This window comes from Tachyglossus aculeatus, chromosome 1 (assembly GCF_015852505.1).
Source record: "Tachyglossus aculeatus isolate mTacAcu1 chromosome 1, mTacAcu1.pri, whole genome shotgun sequence".
Lineage (NCBI taxonomy): Eukaryota > Metazoa > Chordata > Mammalia > Monotremata > Tachyglossidae > Tachyglossus > Tachyglossus aculeatus.
The window spans coordinates 128,089,289-128,104,846 of record NC_052066.1 but is presented as its reverse complement, the minus strand read 5'-3'; the positions used below and the strand labels follow the sequence as shown (position 1 = coordinate 128,104,846).

General features: G+C 40.8%; 1 protein-coding gene across 1 annotated transcript in view; it reads right to left on the bottom strand.

Moving 5' to 3' along the window:
- Positions 1-15,558, bottom strand: part of EYS (eyes shut homolog) — a 136,539-nt gene that overhangs the window by 70,666 nt on the left and 50,315 nt on the right. The window contains exon 4 of the mRNA XM_038745845.1: positions 11,926-12,053. Coding sequence (XP_038601773.1) covers positions 11,926-12,053 — 128 coding nt within the window. The remainder of the gene's footprint in view (positions 1-11,925; positions 12,054-15,558) is intronic.

The following is a 15,558-nucleotide window of genomic DNA, read 5'->3' as shown; positions in this document are numbered from 1 at the left end:
AAAAGTAGAAGAGAGCATTTGCTGAGTCTAAAACCAGAGTATGATTTGCACAAGAGGCATCTAGTTGGCTTTATGAAGTTATCTGGATGGTCTATCAATTACACCAATCCCAAGACAAAGAGGTGAACTACACTCCAGCATGGCAATGCAACCCCCTCCCCATCATAAACTGCAATCTGACACCAGGCTAATGCCTGCTCCCCTGCTCTACTAATGGAGCCACCTCTCCTGGCCAATTATATATGCAATCTGGCACCAACAAGGTGACCATCCCCCTCACAAAGTCCTGCTGATGGCTGTTGATACTGCTATGGCCCCCAGTTTGTGTGGATGAAGGTGTGTGGATGAAGATATGCACAAATGGGAGGAGAGAGCCTTTGTCTCTCTCCTCAAAGCAGGAAAGCAGGGCAAACTGAAACTATACTAGCTGTTCAGAAGAGTTTGCTCTGCCTGAGATCAAGCTGGATATCAGGCTGAGCCAGAGCAGATCTTTACAAAATCTTCACGAGGACTAGTGCTGCCTGATTTCATGCTGGACTTCAGGCAACACAAATCCTAGGGAGGAGCTAGTCCAGAGCCTCTTCAGTTTCGGCTATTTCCTGCTTTTTTGGGGGGCGGGAGGGCGGGGAGGTGGCGAGGATCATCCCCCATGCCTCTGACAGAGTGGCTTTTCTATTCCCGGGTCCAGTGGTGGAAACTTTACGCACAAATGTCTGTCTTCTCCCACACAGAGTGACAATGGCAAATGTAGCATAGTCAGCATTCCATGAGCCCCACCTTACCTCCTTCCCTTCCCCACAGCACCTGTATATATGTTGTACATATTTATTACTCTATTTATTTATTTATTTTACTTGCACATATCTATTCTATTTCGTTTGGTTTTGTCTCCCCTTTTTAGACTGTGAGCCCACTGTTGGGTAGGGACTGTCTCTATGTGTTGCCAATTTGTACTTCCCAAGCGCTTAGTACGGTGCTCTGCACACAGTAAGCGCTCAATAAATACGATTGACGATGATAAGCTTTGGTCCCTTCCCTTCTGCAGTGCTCTCAGGCTCCCAACTGACGAGTGGGAAGACGGACTTCAGGCAGCACTAACCCTTCCAAAAACCTGAGTTGGGACCTCGGCTAAGGTGGCCCAGGCTGGGGTCTTCCCTGCTGTGGGGGTCAGCCTGGTGTACTGGACAGAGCATGGGCCTGGGAATCAAAGGTGATGGGTTCTAATCCCACATCTACCACTTGTCTGCTCTGTGACCTTGGGCAAGCCACTTCACATCTCTGGGCCTCAGTTCCCTCATCTGTAAAATGGGGTTTGAGTCCACGTGAGACAGGGGACGAAGTCCAACCCTATTTGCTTTTATATACTCAGCGCTTAATACAGTGCCTGGAACAAGGTAAGCCCTTAAGAAATACCATAATTATTATTATTAGCATATCCAGAGCCACCCACACACGCTTCGGTTTTGGAGGAAACCATGTGAGCCGCTACAGTCATTCTGGTTCCTTCCTTCTTAGCTTTAAGGAAAGTCCTGTTTCCCTCTTCCCTGCCACTGGCCCCTGCCCACTGTATCAGTTGACCTAGAATTCCAGACTGAGACGGATAGACCAGTATCAATTAAAAAGCATCCACTTGTCATATCAAGTTGAAAGATTTTACTGGAATAACGTCTCATAAAACAAAATATGCCAGCCCATCATGGAACACATTTGCTCTTTATGTCACTCGTTTCTGGAAATCAGAGTCCTGGGCTCAACAAAAGTAATGGATGCGCCACAGCAAAATTATTATAACATTTATTTTCCCCCTCCTGATTGTCTATTTTATGGATAACATTATGTTGAACTAAAAGTAACCCAATTTAAGTGATTATTGGCTGCGTGTAAGAATATATAAATATATATAAAACTAATTCCCTCTAAGACACCATGCCTATTAAGTCCAAGAGGCTGAAAATTTTTTAGAAGCTAATGACTGATTTTAGGAGATAGAATACAGCCACTAATAGGACAGAAGTGTTTGTCTGAATTTCGTTATTGACATCACATATAAGATGATTATGGTATTTACAGCACTTTGTTAAGTGCTTGACAGCACTTTGATAAGTGCTCGACACATAGTAAGCTCTTAACAAATACAATAATGACAATAATAATGTCAAGTGTTTATTGTGCGTTAAACTTAGCTATGCCATGAGCTCAGGCACAATCCCACATTTTATAAATGAGGAAATTGATGTCCAGGAGGGCTAAGTGACTTGTCTGAAACCACCTAATAGGTCAGTATTGAAACCCAGTAGATGATGGTGATGATGGTATTTGTTAAGCGCTTACTATGTGCAAACCACTGTTCTAAACTCTGGGGTAGATACAAGGTAATCAGATTGTCCCATGTGGGGCTCACAGTCTTAATCCCCATTTTACAGATTAGATAACAGGCACAGAGAAGTGACACAGCACACAGGAGACAAGTGGTGGAGCTGGGATGGTGGAGCTAGGATTAGAACCCATGACCTCTGACTCCTGTCTCCTAGCACTGTGCTTTTTCTACTAGGCCAGGCTGCCATCATATACAAATATGGAAGTTATTTCATCAAATGTTCCACTGATTGACACGTAGAAAAGTAGTAAATTAGCTAATGTGTTTCTATGGAAACAATGTTCTATTTTAGTGTCAGTGTGCATGCTTAATTAGATTTGCTTATGACACCAATTTAAAACAAAAACTCTATATCTTATCTGATGTTATTTGTCACAGAACCTAGTGAAATGCTAAAAATATTTTACAGTATTATACTGCATTCACACATCAGGGAGTCAACCATAATTATTACAGTTCTTGGAAGAAGAAGAACTAAAAAATTAAATATGGCAGTGGGGTTCCTCAAAGACCTCTCACACTATAAGAGGAAAGAAGAGATTGAATTTTTTTATAATCCTGAGAGTCCTTAAGATTTTCCAAATGACAATATTGGACAAAGATTTAAGGTGTTCTACTACCTCAATTATTAATTGTGTTTAAACTTCAAAAAAATGGATTTTTTTAAAAAAATATGTTTTTTTTGGACATTTTACTTCCAGGACTGACATACATTGATTTAGAACTCTAACTTGATTTTGCGTTGATAAACAAGTTGATTTAGAACATGTTAATTATAGATCGTCAGCATTTCTCTCTCTTTTTAAAATGGTATTTGTTAAGCATGTATGATGTACTAGGCATTATACTAAGCACTGGGGTAGATACAAGTTAATCAGGTTGGATGCAGTACATGTCTTAATCAACAGTTTACAAATGATATAACTGAGGAACAGAGAAGTTAAGTATTTTATTCAACGTCACACAGCGAAGTGGAGGAGCAGGGTTAAGAACTCCGGTTCTCTGGCTCCTAGATCCATATTCTTGTCATTAGGGTATACTCGTTCTTCTAGCATAATCTCACTAACATCTCCCCTGCTCCTCTCTAGTCCCTCCCTCCTCCTGCCCCTTATTTGTTTCTCCCATCTTACCCAGCAGTATATCATTCATTTATTCATATTTACTGAGCAGTTACTGTGGGCACAGCACTGCACTAAGTGCTTGAGAAAGTACAATGCAACAATAAACAGACTCATTCTCTGCCCAAAACAAGCTTACAGTCTAGAGTGGGAGAGACAAACATTAATATATTACATTCATTCATTCATTCAATCATATTTATTGAGCACTTACTGTGTGCAGAGCACTGTACTAAGAGCTTGGGAAGTACAAGTAGGCAACATATAGAGACGGTCCCTATCCAACAGAGGGCTCACAGTCTAGAAGGGGGAGACAGACAACAAAACAAAACATATTAACAAAGTAAAATAAATAGAATAAATATGTACAAATAAAATAGAGTAATAAATACGTACAAATATATATACATATATACAGCTGCTGTGGGGAGGGGAAGGAGGTAAGGCGGGGTGATGGGAAGGGGGATGAGGGGGAGAGGAAGGAGGGGGCTCAGTCTGGGATTACAGATATGTACTTAAGTGCTGTGGGGCTGGGAGGGAAGGGAGCAAGTCAGGGCAACACAAAAGGGAGTGGGAGAAGCGGAAAAGGGGGAGTCTTCCGGAGGAGTTGTGTCTTCAATAAGGCTTTGAAGGGAGGGAGAGGATTTGAGGAGGGAGGGCGTTCCAGGCCAGAAGCAAGATGTGGGCTACTGTTCGGCAGTGAGACACAGTGAAAAGGTTAGCATTAGCAGAACAAAGTGTACAGGCTGGGTTATAATAGGCAAGTAGCGAGGTGAGGTGGGAAAGGGGCAAGGTTTTGGAGTGCTTTAAGCTAATGGTGAGTAGTTTTTGTTTCATGTGGAGGTGGATGGGCGACCACAGGAGTTTTTTGAGGAGCGGGGTAACATGTCCTGAACATTTTTTGCAGAAAAGTGATCCGGGAAACAGAATGATGTATGGACCGGAGTGGGGACAGATAGGGAGAGATAGGAGGCCTGGAGGTCACCAAGGAGGCTGATTCAGTAATCCAGGTGGGATAGGATGAGTGATTGTACTAACATGGTAGCAGTTTGGATGGAGGGGGAAGAGCAGAATGTAGCGATGTTGTGACTGTGGGACCGATGATCTCAAGCGAAGATCTCCCATCTCAATCAGCCAATTAATCAGTGGTATTTATTGAGCTCTTAGTTCAGAGCACTGTACTAAATACTTGGGAGAGTACAATACAACAGAATTAGCACACGGGTTACCTGCCCATAATGAGTTTACAGTCTAGACAGAGCTTACATTCTCCTTTTAAAATCTAACCCCTCCACCTTCTCTTCTGACACTTATCAGAACACTTGTCCCCTCCCTTCATTCCTCTATGACAGTCACCTGCAACTCTTCACTCTTCAACAGTTTCTTCCCCATTGTTTTCAAACATACTCATGGGTCCCCTAGCCAAAAAAATCCTCCCTTGACCCCATGCTCCCTCCATTGTCAACCCATCTTCCTCTTATCATTCCTCTCCAAACTCCATGAGCAAGTTCTCTACACCTGTTGCTTTCACCTCATTTTCTTCTCCAAATCTCTCCTTGACCCCTTGGATTTTGTCCCCTTTACTCCACAAAAACTGCCCTACCAAACATCACCAAAGACCTCCTTGCCAAATCCAATGGCCTTAACTCCATCCTAACCCTGCTTGACCTCCATATTCATTTGACATTGTAGACCACCCCCTTCTCCTGGAAATATTATCTAACCTTGTCTTCACTGACATTGTCCTCTCCTGTTCTCCTATCTCTCTGGGTGCTCATTCTCAATCTTTCACAGGATCCTCCTTGCCATCCACAAGGACCGTGAGTGTCCTTCAAGGTTCTATTCTCCATTTATACCAAGTCACTTGTAGAATTCCCATAGCTTCAACTATCATATCTATGTGGATGATTCCCATATCTACATCTCCAGCCCCTCACCTCTCTCCTTCTCTGTAGTCTCACATTTCCTCCTGCCTTCAGGACACATCAACTTAGATATCTCCCTGAAACCTCAAATTTAACATGTCCAAAACTGAACTCATCTTTCCACTAAAACCTTGTCCTCCCCATGAATTTTCCATGCCTACAGACAACCACCATTCTACCTGTCCCACATCCCATACCCTTGGGTTATTCTTGATCATCTCTCTCATTCAACCTACATTTTTAATCTGCACCAAATCCTTCAAAACATTGCTAAAATCAGGCTTCAACTCTCCATCCAAGCTGCTATCATGTTAATCCATGCACTTATCTTACCCTGCCTTTCTTACTTTCCTGCTTCCTGTTTTACCATACTCAAGGCCATACATCACTCTGGTACAGTTTTTCCAAAAACAAAAAAAAGTTCAGTCTATGTTTCTCTAGTCCTCAAGACACCATCCACCTCTGCATCAAACAAAAACTCCTAACCAATGATGCTTTAAAGCATCAATCACCTTGCTCCCTCCTATCTTACCTCACTAATTTTTTTATGGTATCTGTTAAGTGCTTATATTGTACCAGTCACAGGGTATTGGCCTCACTACTGGCTTCAGAGCTTTCCATCACGTTGTCCCCTCCTACCTCACCTCCCTTCTCTCCTTCTACAGCCCAGCCTGCACACTCCACTCCTCTGAAGCTAACCTCCTCACTGTGCCTCGTTTTCGCATGTCCCACCTTCACCCTCTGGCCTGGAAAGCCCTCCCTCCCCACATCCACCAAACTAGCACACTTCCCCACTTCAAAGCCCTACTGAAAGCTTGCCTCCTCCAGGAGGCCTTCCCAGACTGAGACCCCCTATTTCTGTGCTTCTCCTCCCCTCCCTTTCACCCCAACTCCCTCCCTCTGCTCTACTCCCCTCCCCACCCCACAGCACTTGGGTATATATGTACATATTTAACATTCTATTTATTTTATTAATGATGTGTATATATCTATAATGATATGATGCTATTAATGCCTGCCTATGCTATAATCTATGATGCTATTAATGCCTATCCACTTTGTTTCATTTTGCTGTCTGTCTCCCTCCTTCTAGACTGTGATTCCATTGCGTAGGGATTGTCTTTGTTGCCGAATTGTACTTTCCATGTGCTCAGTGCAATGCTCAGCACACAGTAAGTGCTCAATGAGTACGAATGAATTAATGAATGAAGAAAGATACAAACTATTAAGGTTGGAAACCGTCCATGTCCCACATAGAGCTCACAGTCTTAATCCCCATTTTACAGATGAGGTAACTCAGGCAGGTAGAAGTGAAATGAGTTGTCCAAGGTCACAAAGCAGACAAGGGTCAAAGAAGGACCTGGGTTCTGATCCTACTGACTCCCAGGCCACTAGGTCTAGGTCTATCCACTAGGTCATGTAGCTTCTCCATATCCTACTACAACCCAGCCTGCACACTTTGTTTCTCAAATACCAACCTACTCACTGTACTTCCATCTCTTTTACATTGCTGCTAACTGCTGTCCCACATCCCTTAACCTCTGTGGTCTGGAAACTCTCCTTCAAATAGTCTCTGACAGAATATCACTTTTCCCATCTTCAAAGCCTTATTAAAATCATATCTCCTGTAAGTGAGATACTTCAGAGTGAATGAATGATTGGAATAATTCACCTCCATCCCTTAGTCTTATGCCCAAACTCTCTTATGTTGTACTTTCCCAAGCTCTCAGTACAGTGTTATGCATACAGTAAGTTTCCAATAACATGACTAATTCTCTGTTTTTCAGTTTCCTCAACTGTAAAATGTTAATTTGATGCATGTTCTCACCCCCTATTTAGACTGTGTATCCCATGTGGGATGGGAATTCTTTCTGACCTGCTCATACCTACCATAGTGCTTCCCCAACTAAACCCTTATTTCTTCCCCTCCTCCACTCTTCTGCTTCGCCCTCGTACTTGGATTTGTACTACTTATTCACCCAACCCTCAGGCTCACAGAACCTATGTATGTATCTGCAATTGATTTTAACATCTGTCTCCACACTAAACTATAACTTCCAGCGGGCAGATAATGTGCCTACCAATTCCACTAAAATGTTCTCTCCTAGAGTTTAGTACAGTGCTCTGCACATAGTAAACACTCAGCTGAGGTCATATATACTCAATTAAATGAGTGACAATCAGTGGTATTGTACTTTCCCTTGTGCTCTGGTCTGCACTGTACTAAGCACCTCCCCCCCCCACCCCCCCCCCCGCCGGCCCCCCAGACTGTAAGCTCATTACAACAGGGAACACATCCACTAATTCAGTTGCATTGTTCTAGTAAGGGCTCAATAAATACCCTTGATTAAGAACACAACAAAACAGAATTAGTGGACATGTTCCCTTCCCATAAACTTATGGTCTATAACAGAATTGGTGTATAGATGTATTTACTTCACCCCTCTCACACACACACACACAAATTTCATGAATCAAATATGTGTTTATCCATTTGCTTTGATTGCCAAACCAGAAAATATAACAGAATACTTATTATACATTTTCTGAAATGTAAAATAAAACCTGCTTCATATTCTCCAAATATATTTAAAAAACCCAAATCATATTCCACAGATTATGCATCTTCTTACTTTTCTTTCATGCAAGACTGCCAAATGGACATAAACAGTATTTATTTCTGTACACAGTCTTCTATTTAGTATGAACAAACATATTTGATGAATGGGATCAATAATTACTGCAGATAATTTTAAATTCACTTTGCCTTATTACTTCAGGGCCACATTATAAGGCTGTTGTTCTCCACTTAGTCTGATTCCCCTGCTGTGTAAGACAACACTGGGTTGACAAGTGCTCTCAAAGGACTTCAGGGTGAATGAATGATTGGAATAATTCACCTCCATCCCTTAGTCTTATGCCCAAACTCTCTTATGTTGTACTCTCCTAAGCTCTCAGTACAGTGTTATGCATACAGTACATTTCCAATAACTTGACTAATTCTCTGTTTTTCAGTTTCCTCAACTGTAAGATGTTAATTTGATCCATGTTCTCTCCCCCTATTTAGACTGCGTATCCCATGTGGGATGGGAACTCTTTCTGACCTGCTCGTACCGACCATAGTGCTTAGAATTGATTGACACATAGAAAGCACTTAGCAAATACCACTAGTATTGTTATGATTGCAGGTGCTTGAGACTTCAGTGTGGGTTGAAAGCAGAGGAGCTCCTATATGCTGTCAGCTAAACTATTCAGCTGTTCTTTGTGCACCCTGTTATTCTCAAGTTGGGAAGCTGACATGGGGAATGGAAAAGCCTTGGAAAGCTTGTTCCCAATGTGCATTAACCTAAGGGGTATCCAACCTTGCCTGATCCCATTTTCGGAATCCCCATGAAGAGATCTGGATCAATCGCTCATAATATGGGGAAGAAATTCAGAAATGTGTCTTCCCTATGTGAAGTAAAAGAGCACCATCTGGGCTCATCATTGTGTGTATTATGAATTTAGTGTTATAATGAAAATGGGACTTCAATTTTCTGAAAAAAAAAAACACCTTTTTTGTTTAAAAAAACCCATAAGACTATTATAATCAATCAATCATATTTATTGAGCACTTACTGTGTGCAGAGCACTGTACTAAGCACTTGGGAAGTACAAGTTGGCAACATATAGAGATGGTCCCTACGCAACAGTGGGCTCACATTCTAGAAGGTGGGCTCACAGTCTAGAAGATTATTATATTATTATTAAGATTATTATTATTAAGATTATTATATATTTATATATTATTATTTATTATTATTATAAGAACTCATTGCAAAACATCACAGATTTACACATCTACAACAGGACTCAATTTCTCATCCAAACCTTGTACTTCTGTGGACTTTCCCATCCCCAGAGACCATACCATCATCCTTCCCATTTCAAGCCCACAACGTTGGCATTATCCTCTATTCACTTCTCTCCTTCACCCCAGTTGTTCAGTTTGTCACAAAATTCTGTTGGGTCTACCTTCACAATATCTCTAGAATTAGCCCTTTAATTTTACTCCAAACTGTGTAATATATCTATGATTCTATCTATTTTGAAGCTTTTGATGCCTGTCTACTTGTTTAGTTTTGTGGTCTGTCTCCCCCTTCTAGGCTGTGAGCCCATTGTTGGGTAGGGATTGTCTCTATCTGTTGCCGAACTGTACTTTCCAAGCACTTAGTACAGTGCTCTGCACAAAGTAAGCGTTAAATAAACATAATTGAATGAATGCTACTGCTGAGCAATTAATCAATTGATTTTTTTAATTGAGCAACTAGTTATTGACAAAGCAAAGACTAAAGAAGGTAGGAAGAAATAGTCACTGCTTTCAAGGAGCTTATATTCTAGTGAGGGAAATGAACATTAAAATACATTACAGGTACAGAATGCAACAGAGTACAAGGCTTTGCGTATAAGTGCTGTGGTGGTTGTGTGGTTATCAAAGGGATTAAAGGTATTGCCTTAAGTGTAAAAGTGTCACAGAAGGGAGAGAGAAGGGTGGGGAATTAAGATATTAGTCAGGGAAGGCTTCTTGCAGAAAATATGAATTTAGAATGGCAGAAATTTCACATATTAGGTATTAACTACTTCATCAGCCACCTCACTGACCTCCCTGCCTCCAGTCTCTCCCCTTCTCAGTCCATATTTCACTCTGCTACCCATAGTAACTTTGTAAAAATCATTTTGTGCATGTCTTTCAATTTTGTAAATCAATCAATCAATGGTATTTATTGAGTGCTTATTGTGTGCAAAGTATGGTCCTTGGCTTGTATCTACCCCAGCACTTTGAACAGTGCCTGGCTCATAGTAAGTGCAAAACAAATATCATTTAAAAATAAAAAAGTCCTAAGAAAAAACCTCCAATGGTTGCCCACCCAGCTCCACATAGCATAAATTCCCTGCACAGTCTTTTTAAGGCAGTAAGCTCTCTCCTATCTGCCTATCCTTCTTTTTCTCCCCATAGAATCTATTCTACACAACTTCTCCACCTAACAGCAACCTACTCACTGAACTTTGATTTAGTCTTTCATTTTTTTCCCTCTTTCTCACACTTAACCTCCTACTGAACACCTCTTCCCTCTCCCCATCTTCAAAGCCCTACTAAATCCAAATCTCATCCAAGAAGCCTTTCTTCTGTGTCCTCTGTGCACTCTGCATACAGTAAGTGCTCAATAAATACCACTTAGTATTTATTGAAGAACACTTTAGCAAGCTTAAGAGAAAAATGCTAGGATGATGCAGTTACTGTATTGTAGTCACAGAGAAAAAACAAGAACATTGAGAGATCATTTTGATTCTCAGGTTTTTCTCAAGGTAATTATTTTACTTATAAGTGTATTTCCATCTGACTAGACACTTTCATGCATTTTTTTTCTCTGAGTTATAGCAGAAAGTGCCTGACAAAGAAATAATGGAAACAGGGTTGAAAAAAATCAATGAATGAATGACTAATTTATTTTAATACTATGTATATATTTACAATTACATTCATTTACTTCAACCTATAATCACCCTTTCAAGATGATTCTAAAACTGGCCTACTGTGCAAGCACTGAAAATGAAAGAGTTGGCAAATTCTAAGAAGTACCATGAGTTTAAATGTTGGTAATTGATGTGGTACACTGCATATGTCCATATTAACTCAATTGACCAGATCTTCAGAAATTAGATACAAATTGTGGTGGTAAAGTTGTAGATCCAATACCAGATGATATTTCAAACTTTGCAATCATCAGTCTTTTTGAAATGAGGAAAATACTGTACACAGTATATCTGTGATGTGTATGCTCACTCCGTTTATTTTCAGTGTATTTTCAGGGTTCTATTTATTCCAAACATTTTAATTTTCTGCTTTTATGAATAACCTAAAATGTGAGGTTGTTTACTGCACTTGAATAATGCCCAACACAACCTACTTTAAAAGAGCCAGATAAAAATCAAGCAAGTGTGAAAAGTACAAATTGTACTTAACAGTGTGAGAAGATATCTACAAAACTTTTGGAAATGGACTGGAATCATAGGCACATATATCTGGGTCACTCCTGTCATTTGTAAATGGGAAATTCTGAGCATTTTCTATTAAATGAAGCACTGCTGTTTAGTATTCAGCTTAAGGGCTCAAATTGCCAACATAGGACTATGAATTAAGTATCAACATGCTTGTTCTATCCCTTTTAAGCTAATATTATGATCATATGAACTTATAGGGGGCAGCATCTTTGCAATTTCATTGTCTTTCTTGTCTCCAACATGTCAAGGTATACCTTTTATCTCACAGAATTCATGATGAAATAGCTTAAAACTCATTGCTTCCTTTGGATCTTCCCTTAGAACTGTCTCAAAGGAAGAACTACATTTAAGAATTGTGAAACTTTAGGTAGTAAAGGTGGTAGTTAGTGTCTTTATATTCTCTGACTTTTAGATCTCCTTGGGAACTTTTAATAAAATGGGACATTGAAATAAATGTTCATACCTGCAGTAATAATCTCTCTGTTGTTCTTCACAAGTTGCATGATTTTTGCAGGGTGATGAATCACACTGCATCAGAAGTTTGTCACAAAACTTGCCTGTGAATGCTGCAGAGCAGACACAGATGACATCCTATAAAAGATGAAAATGCTTTTATTAGGAGAATAACTTTTCCTCTACTTGGCACACAAGTTACTGATTCTCTAACTTTGCACTAGATGGCTTCATCTACCATTCCTATGCAGATACTTCCCAAATTTACATCTCCAGCCCTGATTTCTCTCCTTCTCTGTAGTTTTGCATTTTCTCCTCACTTCAGGTCATCTCTACTTGGATGTACTGCCAACATCTCAGTTGAAATCACAGCTCCGCCAACTGTCAGCTGTGTGACTTTGGGCAAGTCACTTAACCTCTCTGTGCCTCAGTTACCTCATCTGTAAAATGGGAATTAAGAATGTGAGCACCCCCCACCCGCAGGACAACCTGATCACCTTGTAACCTCCCCAGGGCTTAGACCATTGCTGTGCACATAGTAAGTGCTTAATAAATGTCATTATTATTATTATTATTAATATATCCAAAATGGAACTTCTTATCTTCCTACTCAGACCCTGTCTGTCCTCCCCATCTGGCTCTTCCTTCAGTGTAGACAGCACCACCATCCTCCTTGTCTCATGAGAAGCAGTGTGGCTTAGTGGAAAGGGCACGGGCTTGGGAGTCAGAGGTCATGGTTTCTAATCCCGGCCCCACCACCTGTCCGCTGTGTAACCTTGGGAAAGTCATTTCACCTCTCTGTGCCTCAGTTACTTCATCTGTAAAATGGGGATGAAGACTGTAAGCTCCACAGGGGACAACCTGATTACCTTGTATCTACCCCATCACTTAGAACAGTGCTTGGCACATAGTAAGCGCTTAACAAATACCAACATTATTATTTATTATTATTATTATTATGAGCATGTAACCTTGGCATTATCCTTGACTCAACTTCTTCATTCAACCCACATTTTAAATCTGTCACCAAATTCTCTAATTTCAACCTTTACAACATCGTTAAAATAGGCCCTTTCCCCTCGATCCAAACTGCTACCACTTAAATTCTGACTCTTATCCTATTCTACCCTTGATAACCACATCAGCCTCTTTGCTGACCTCCCTGCCTCCTGTCTTTCCCCACTCTACTCCATTCCTCATTCTGCTACCTGGATCATTTTCTACAAAACTATTCAGTCCATGTTTCCTCATTCCTCATGAGCATTCAGTGGTTGTCCATCCATCTTTGCATCAAACAGAAACTCCTTATTGTAGGCTTTAAAGCACTCAATCCTTGCTCCCTCCTACCTCACTCCTTGATTTCCTACTACAGCCCAGCTCACAAACTTAGCCCCTCTAATGCCAATTAACTTACTGTACCTTGAGTGTGTCTATCTCACCACTGATCTCTTGCCCTGCCTCTGGCCTGGAACATTCTTTGTCTTCATATGTAGCACACAATCACTCTCCCCACCTTTGAAACCTTATTGAAGACACATCTCTTCCAAAAGGCCTTCCCTAAGTTCTCATTTCCTCTTCTCCCACTACCTTGTGTGTTACCCTTGTTGAGGTTTAGTACAGTGCTCTGCACACAGTAAGCGCTCAATAAATACGATTGATTGATTGATTGATTGATTGATGCATCCATCCCTCTGCCCCAAAGCATGTGGCTTAGTGGACAGAGCACGGACCCAGGAGTCAGAAGGTCCTGGATTCTAATTCAGGCTACACTGCTTGCCTGCTGTGTGACCATGGGAAAATGACTTCACTAGGCCTGTTACCTCATCTGTAAAATGGGGATTAAGAGCGTGCACCCCATGTGGGACAGAGATTGGGTCCAACGTGATTAACTTGTGTCTACCCCAGAGTTTAGAACAATGCTAAAGTACAGGATTATTATTGTGTACATTATACTGTTTGCCTTCCCTGTTTTCTGGCTGTTTGGCAGATAATATTTTTACCAACTTTGTTATATTGAACTCTCTCAAGCACTTAATACAGTATTCAGAACACAGTAGGCACTAAATAAATGATTGTTCGACATTCGCTAAAACTTTACACTCCAACCTGAATTCTGCTAGCTCACATTCTCTTCTCCAAACTGACTTTTGCCTCCTCACATTCTTCATCACTTGTCATGCTTCCTTCTCTTCTAATTAGCAGCATTTATCCACTCTCATCAATTTCCTGTCTGTTGTTATCACCGATTATTCCAGTTGTTAAACTCCCTCCTGCGCCCTCAGTGTTCCTATCTCTTCTATCCCTTGCTTGTAATGATCTTCTGAACTAATTTGTTGAGAAAATAGAACCAATCAGGCATGAGCTCCCCTCCCCTGCAATTTCTTGTATTCCTTACTTTTTTATAGTATTTGTTAAGTGATTACTATGTGCCAAGCACTGTACTAAACACTAAGGTAGAGATGAGCTAATGCCTGGATTCCAATGGACCTTAGACCTCCTGTCTCACCTCTGTTTTTTTCCTCTTGTTTAAACTCCTAAACCAGCAGTTAAACACATGCAGCACTTACTTTCTCTGTACCAACCCCTTTCCTGAACCATTGCAATCCTATTTATTGACCCCTGTACTGATAATACACACTTCAAAGTCACCAATGACTTCCTCTTTTTCAGATCTGATGTCTTTACACTATCCCAATTCATCATACTGCCACTTTCTTCTGGAAATTCTGTTTCATTCCTGGCTTTAGTCATAGTTCCCACCTGACTCTCTTCCTATGTGGTTGTTTATTTTGAGTCTAATGTTATGTCCTTCCTCATTTCACAGCCTGTGAAGCTATCCCACAAAGTTCTGTTCTGGATCTCTACTTTTCTCCCTTTACGATTACTTTTTTAGGGATCTTTTCTACTTACCTGGTGCTGGCTTTCACATTTAAGCCAATGACTCTCAAATATATCCCACCAGTCCTGACCTATCACGGGCTCTGCAACCTTACATTTCCCCTTGTGTCTAGGCTTCTCATTGACATTCCACTGGCATATTAAGCTTAGCTAAACTAATTTTCCCTCCCCAAATCCACTCCATTAATTCCTTATTTCCCTATCTCACTTAACAACTGCCTTAATAATAATAATAATAATGATAATGGTATTTGTTAAGCACTAAACTATGTGCCAGAAACTGTACTAAGCGCTGGGGTTGATACAAGCAAATTGGGTTGGACACAGTCCCTGTCCCACATGGGGTTCCCAGTCTCAATCCCCATTTTACAGACATGGGAACTGAGGCCCTGAGAAGCGAAGTGACTTGTCCAAGGTCACACAGCAGACAAGTGGCCAAGCCAGAATTAGACCCCATGACTTTCTAACTCCCAGGCCTGTGCTCTATCCACTACGCCATGCTGCTTCTCTTAAAAGTCTGCAACCTTAGTGCTAAGTGCTTAGTAGAGTGTTCTACATATAGAAAGCATTCAATAAATATCACTGATTGACACCTCTTTCTTCACTATCACATTCAGTAATTAAATCTTCCTGATTTTTCTTTTATAATATTATCTAGATCTTCCCCTTCTTCTCCATTCAATCTTCTGCTACTTTGATCCAGTCTCACCATATCTGAGGTAAACTAATTTATTGCCTCCTCAAT